Below are 7,676 nucleotides of genomic sequence, written 5' to 3'. Positions count from 1 at the left end.
CAAAAACCATAACCATTAGGATTGCATAAAAACCGGACCAACCAAATTCAATTCGAAATAGCCCAACCCGAACCAACTCAATGTCTAATCGAGTTGTAAAATCTTCAAACTGTATATATTGAATTGAAATCGGATTACGGTCATTTGAATACAATCCAACCCAATTGACTGATATCTTTCTTTTTATTGGGTGATATAATATGATTGTTAACTCTCTTATTCATATGTACATTAGACTATTAATTAGACTATCACTCTATTCATATGTGCATATACTTGAAATTTTTTCTCTGCTTCTGTATAATTCTTGCATTTATTTTCGTATATATGTTCAATAAATGTAATCATATATATACAAATTAAGAAAAAAAAAACAATTGAATGTGAAATACTTGAGAAATATGGATAAACTATACCAATTAATTGATGAAATTTTAATTGAGTTGTCTATATTTTTTCTACACTTTGTCCAATAAGAGCTAATTATAAGATATCAGTTTACCTTTCGTCCAATAAAATGACGATAAGAGATCTTGTCATAAAATAAGGACGCTATAAGTGGTTAATAAGAGTTTCCAGCAGAAGGTTTCTTGGTGACTATCGGACTCTGAGAAATGGGATGAGATCGACAAGGAAGTGATTGTGATTACATCTCCCCTACATACATACGTCAAGAAAGTCAAATCTTCGATCAGCAATGTTTTATAACTAATTAGTGTAAATGTAGTGTGTTTTGTAAGTAACATAAGCCTTGAATATATATGGAACTGTATAGCTAGTAAATCTCTGTTTGATATTTTAAAACTTGGAAATTACATCCATCCATAAATAACATCGCCACTACTAGAAAAACAAAGTATCAGCGATGGAAATTAATTAGCGACAGAAAAATCCCTTGTTGAATTGACCAAAAGCCAGTTCCCTCGTTGATCCCTCACTGATCAACGAGGGAATGGCCAAAGAATATTATTTGTGTATTCAAATTAATATTTTTTGTGTTAATTGTGACGTTCTATAGATATAAAAAACGTGAACAGTGACATCAAAGTGGCTGTCATTTTGGGTTCTAATAATTAAAACCAAGGCAATAAAGAAATTTAAGAAAATAAAAGTTTCYAAGTCTTTTTATTACATTATATGATCTTGAGACTAAAAAGTTAGATGAAAAACATGATATATATGGATACTGTGTTTATATATATGGTTGGGTTCATGTGAGATCAAAGGTTTTTCGTGAGACCCGTAAGACCAATTTATGTTCATTGATCAACTTTATAAGCTAAAGATCTAATGGTCTAAAGTTGCACAGTGTTAATTTTGTGATTATTGAGAAGTCACGTGGCAATTTTGTGATTATGAATGTTCAGATTGTAGATCTAATTCAAAGGTTGAGAATTGGTCTAACGGGTCTCACGAAAAACCATTGGTCTCACATGATCCCAAATCTCTCTCTCTCTCTTTATATATATATATATATATATATATATATGGTTGGGCTCACACCAACTTGTTTTAGTAAGACTCGTGATATCGTATTTTGACATTTAAAACTTCACAGCAAAACTTTTTGAAGGTAAAAGAACAACCGAACCTTCACAACAAAAACACTGTGAAGGTTACTTCACAATATTTAACTGTGAAGTTTCAAGTGTAAAAAGGTGGTGTCACGAAAACAGACTGGTTTCACATGATCTCAAATCTATCTATCTATATATATAGACTTGGGATCATATGAGACCAATGTTTTTTTGTGAGACCCGTAAGACCAATAATCAACCTTTGGATTAGATCTATAATCTCAACATTCTTAATCACAAAATTTGCCACGAGAGTTCTCAATAATTACAAAATTGCCACCGTGCAACTTTAAACCATTAGATCATTAGTTTATAAAGTTGATCAATGAACATAAATTGGTCTCACGGGTCTCACGAAAAACTCTCGGTCTCACGTGAACCCAACCCTATATATGTGTGTGTGTGTGTGTGTATATATATATAATTGAGGAGGGTTTGGAGATGAAAAAGAAAGTACCTTTTACATATAGCTTAGGTGCAACAGCAACTATATGTCGACTTGCTTGGCGGAAAGCTCTAAACAAAGGTTGTTGGTCTGATGAAAAAAAGGATGAAGTAATTAATGCATGAGTTATTATTAATGTACATCCACTTGCACCAAGTAATTAATATATACCAGAGTTAGCTGTTGCGGTTAAAAGTAAGTGCTTATCGTGTCACTTTACCTTATCGAATGAACATAATAAACATTGATTATCTTACTCGGTAAGAACGATAACAAGGACCGAGAGTATTACCCAATAAGTGAGGAAAAAGACTCTTACCCGGTTTTAGACTCTCACCAACAATCTATTTTGATGGCCGAAAATGTTACATGATAAGGTAAGTGTAGGTATAAACATTTGATAAATGTCCGTTTAAGTGTTGGATTGTAGGCGTAGATCTCCGCTAGCTATATATGAGAAACATGATAACAGATATTTAACAAATATTAATACCACATACCTACATAGTTGTGGATACTGTTTATACCAAAAAAGTGCATTCTCGATAGTTGATATTCTCCAGGAGTAGTAGTTTGAAAAGGAGAGAGATCCCCACCGATTATATGATTCCATGACTTGTAATATCCCAAACCATCATCTTCTTCATCTTCATCTTCATCATACACAAGACTCACCCCACACTCACTTATAACAAAGTCATTAGCATCCAATATAACAGCAATTTGGTCACCATCTTCCATCTCATTCTTCCCAAACATCCAATGGCTTAAATATGTACTTATACCCTCTTTAGTTTCCTCACAAGTCATCCAAGATTTGTATATCCAAGTGCGATTCTTTGTTATATTACTAATCTTGATATCTACGAAAGAATACAGACTCGCATTTGGCACCCCATATACAAAACATAAATTCAATCCTCTAAGGTTGTAAGGAGATGATGAGATGGTAAATGATATTGATGACCCCTCCCTTCTATCACTTATCCAATTCGGCATCTCTTTCCCCCTATAATATGAGCTGAATATCCCATATTCATACACCATCTGTCAAATAAAAGCTTCATTAATCACACAAATGAAAATATAGAGTTAATTAATATTAACGAGAACAAACCTTGACTTTAGATGTTCCCTTCACGGGCTGAATTTTGGTGAAGTCTAAATTAGTCCACCCCAAACTACGTAATACCTCTTCCTTAACATCTCCCATATCTTCCTCTTTGAACATGCCTTCAATACAAGACCCTGAATACGTATTCAAATTCATAACAAGAAAATCTAATATGATTGGGGACATTTCTCGATCAAATACAACTTTCCCTTCCTTATTATCTTCACTAAAACCAAATCTCAGTTTTTTTAGTGTACGTGGAGGATGCTCCAATGTCTTCAGACTACGACACTTTTGAATACTAAGTTTCTCAAGACCGGGAAGGGTTCTTACACAATTGGGCAGTGAGACTATTGCATTACCATCTAAATACAACTCCTTCAACATGGATAGGCTACTCATGTCCATTGGAAAGGATTCGTTGGACAAATTATTGTCTTCTAGTGACAAACATACTAATGAACGCGGTAGATAAATCAGATAGGACTCGAAAGCTCTTGGTATAGCCTCCACAATGGCAGATGAAGAAGAGATTTGTGAGTTCATGCCAACGTTAACATACTTCACCATATCCCTCATCTCGACCGGAGATTCACCAAGATTACAACCATCTAGTTTTAGTATTTTCACCTTCGTTAACTTGCCTATCGTCCTTAAAACCTTTCCAGCCTCATTGCAATGACTCAGATCAATGAGCTCAAGTCCATCACATTGCCCAATTGATTCACAGACCTCCATCAAACTTGTGCAGTTTACAAGTATTAACTCCTCAAGTGCAGGGAATTCGATAAAGCCACCGAGACAACGAAGCTGTGTACAGAAACTTAGATTAAGAATCTTCAATGATCTAAGCAACCGTTTGCCTTTTGAGCATGAGCCACTTAACTGTACAAATGGAGATAAGGTGGATGTTAAGTGAATTGCATTAACCCAACATACATGAATAATAAAAATTCAAGTAGATGCTACAAGTTTCTTACCTTTTGCCTCTTCCCAGGTTGTTGTGGGTTACAATCAGACATGTCAAAAGATTCCAAATTGCTGTAAGMCATGYCAAGCACAACCATATTCTCCATTGGTAAGTCTAAAGGTAAAGACTTTAAAGGGAACCCATGCATACACAACCATCTTAATTTTTTAGGGAAATTCTTATAAGATCCATTGAATTTCACATAATTGAGTTGTAGTAGCATTAGATTATCCATCTTACTCAATGCATCTGTTTCCAACTCAAACAATTCACATATGTCCTCTTTAAGCATTCCCATGTCAAGAACGAGGCCTTTAAGTTTTCCCGAACCCTAAGAAGAAAGTGAATGTTAAACAAACTAAAAATCCATATATAAGTGTACATAGATAATACAAATTACTTACAATTTGCACAATTCACTACAACAAAATTGGGTTATAGTACGTCACCAACTTCTAAGCGTCCCAATAAACTTGATTTTATAAGATTTTTATAGGAACAAAAACAAAAGTGTTCTATCTAAAGGCGTCGTAATAAATTTATACGAAACTTTTGGACATTTTAAATACAAAGCGTTACATTAACTATTTTATAGGATACTTTTGTGAAAGTGTCCTATAAACCCATATTTTTATAGGACATCTGTTTTTATAAGGTACTTTTTCAAATAATGTTCTGTAAAACTGCTAATATGATGTTCTTTTATAAAAGTGTCATAAAAACTTGTTATGACACCCAAACTGTCATAAGTACTTATTACAATGATTTTAGGTAGCACACTTTATTTTTGGGTCTTATATATTAAATCCTATCACCACAAAACAAATGAATTTACCCACAAAAATCACTCAGTGAAATTTTTGTCTTCACCCAACAAATACCGATAGTTTGGTAAAGTCAATGTTTTCGAGAAAATACCAATTGATCACCCACACTGGGTAATCTTTCACTGATTTGAACCACCAACAATTTACCTATCAACTTTTGTGACGGTTTGTGACAAATCACCCTTTAGCGACAGACTTTTCCCAGATAAAAGTCTTTCATTTAGTAGTGTATAAAGCAGTCTATTAAGACGCTTAAAAGTTGTTGGTGTCCTATAAACCTAATTTTGTTGTAGTGATGATGACAAGTATGTATGGCATGTTACCTTGTTTTGTTCCAACACATTGAATGATTCCTCATGACACCATAATCGACTACGCTTCCATGGCTTGTTTGGTGATTCTTGGCGTACTACATCTCTTCCCATCTCTTGAAGCAACTGATGCATCTTTAACTCATTCCTTGATCCGATCGTAAGAAGACATCTATCAACGAGATTTGTGATCCCATGAAGTGTGCGAATATTACACGCCTTCAATATTGTTTCAATGTAGTTTCTATCTTTTCCAACAAAAAAACAAGCAATATGCTTAAACAATTCCTTATCGTTGTTAGATGGCATAGAGTCGAAGCTCATTTGCAACACTTTCTGAATACGGGAATCCGTTTCTTCCTTTAGACCTTCTATGCGCTCCTCCCATTCAGCTACATCTCTTTTATGCAAAGACTCACCCAAAACTTTAAGAGCCAATGGATGTCCTCGACAATATGCCATAAGCTTTTTCGACACTTCTTCGTAACCTTTCTTAGGATTGTTGCCCTTAAACGCATGATAACTTAAAAGCTGTAGCGATGCTTGCGCATCTAAGCCTTCAAGAAAGAGCTTCGTATGCTTGGGTTGAACTATTGGATCGAGTAGTGCATATTTCTCATTCAATGATGAGTCTTTAGTCGTTATGATAATTTTGCTACCCGGATGAAAACCTTTCTTTCCAAGTAACGCGTCCAGTTGTTCGAGACTATCAATATCATCAAGAACTATAAACACCTTTTGACGAGCTAGTGCATTCTCAATCATAGAGGTGTATCTGAAAACATCATGAATATGAATGGGACTTGTTTTTGAAATGTCGTGAGCAAGTTGTTTTTGTAAATCAAGTAGYCCATTAACTTGTTGAGTACATTTCTCATTGACACCTTCAATAAAGCTGCTTCTATCGAACAATCGACAGTGTAACTCGTGAACATATCTGGCCAAAGATGTCTTCCCTATGCCGCCCAAACCAAAAATAGTGAGAATATCAGCGGTATGCAATGATCCGTCTTTCAACCATGAAGTGATAAACTCTATAGACTTTTCCATCCCACAAAGAAGCGGTAGAGCACTCCTTAAAGGTACACCTAATCTATGGTAGATGTCCGTAACGATTTCTTCAATAAACTTAGTCTCTGGCCTGAAATTGATTTTAATGAAAACTACAAATCAATTATTATTTTAATCAAAGTTCGTTAATTAACATATTTAAAAATACATAAAAGAGATGGCTATTAAATTTATGATCATGAAATAAACACAGAAATGCTTAAAGAGAATGTAATATTGAAATTGTACGTAGAAAAATGGGTAAGAAGGATCGTTACCATCCYTTTGCATCCTTCCCYTTTAAATYAGCAACTTCTWCAAGTGCTTTCTTCCATTKATTCATCTTCTCAACCAATTKACRTTTTTCCTCCTCATTCGTCTCMGCTTCCATCCTCTGTTTATGTTTTGCCATAGCAATTCCAAAGCTGCGTTGTTGCTTCCGTACATCGGTGGGCTCGACATGATAGAAGATGGGGATAACCATATGGCCGGAGGTCCTCTTTTGATCAAGGATCAATACCAATTCATCGAGACACCAGGACGAAGAAGCATAATTCTCAGACAACACAATAATAGCATAATTCTCAGACAACACAATAATAGAAGCTCTTGATGCTTTGATTGCAGTCTCCAATTCTGGTTTCAGAGATAGTCCGGTTTCGATCTCTTCATCGTCCAAGAAAGTAGTGATGTTAGCGTTGAGGAGCGCCTCATGGAGGTGATCCGTGAAATTAAGACGAGTGTCGATACCTCTAAAACTCAAAAAGACGTCATAATTATGATGATTATCAGTTGATGAAGATTGTTGTAACAGTTCAGAGAGAACAACCATTATAAACTATATGGGATTGGGAAGGTATGATTGATTTGAGAGATGAGAGGAGGAGTAGGATTTAATCATAAACATGTGAAGAATAATTGATGGTAAAACATGGGGATTTGGGTGATGGTTGGTGACAGAGAACCAACAATGCAGACATCAATGGTGGTTAGGGTTGTTCATGGAAGAAGACGATGGGTGTTTAATGGAACCCATTCCTTCCGACACAAATATTTTCCTTTTTTTTTCTTTTTAGGTTTATTAATATTTATGATTTAGAGTTTTCATTTTGCAAAAATATTTAATTAAAATAATTGTAAATGTTAATATGTGTTAAGAAATAACATTATAACGATCATTACTTTTTAGTTATCTTTATGAAATATCGTTATTTTTATTATGAAGCTATTTTAATATTAACTACATTTAGACTATGTTTAGTAAGATAGTTGATAAATAAATCATATTTTAACAAAACCAATTGATATGAATGTAAAATGATAAAAAAATATATTTTAAAAAATTAATCAGTTATATTTAATATATAATTGAATTAAATTTT

General features: G+C 34.2%; 1 protein-coding gene across 1 annotated transcript; it reads right to left on the bottom strand.

Moving 5' to 3' along the window:
* Window positions 1-457: 457 nt before the first annotated feature.
* On the bottom strand, window positions 458-7,172 carry LOC112519365 (disease resistance protein RML1A-like). The gene is made up of 7 exons (XM_025127435.1): window positions 6,573-7,172; window positions 5,257-6,385; window positions 4,117-4,437; window positions 3,140-4,021; window positions 2,523-3,069; window positions 2,035-2,112; window positions 458-657 (listed from the first exon to the last, which is right to left on the bottom strand). The coding sequence occupies exons 1-7, from the start codon at window positions 7,124-7,126 to the stop codon at window positions 647-649; spliced, it is 3,522 nt and encodes a 1,173-aa protein (XP_024983203.1). The 5' UTR covers window positions 7,127-7,172; the 3' UTR covers window positions 458-646.
* Between the last annotated feature and the right edge of the window lie 504 nt (window positions 7,173-7,676).

Source organism: Cynara cardunculus (genome assembly GCF_001531365.2).
Source record: "Cynara cardunculus var. scolymus isolate 2C chromosome LG 10, CcrdV1, whole genome shotgun sequence".
Classification (NCBI taxonomy): Eukaryota; Viridiplantae; Streptophyta; class Magnoliopsida; order Asterales; family Asteraceae; genus Cynara; species Cynara cardunculus.
The sequence above is the reverse complement of the archived record's forward strand: the minus strand, read 5'-3'. Positions and strand labels throughout refer to the sequence as shown.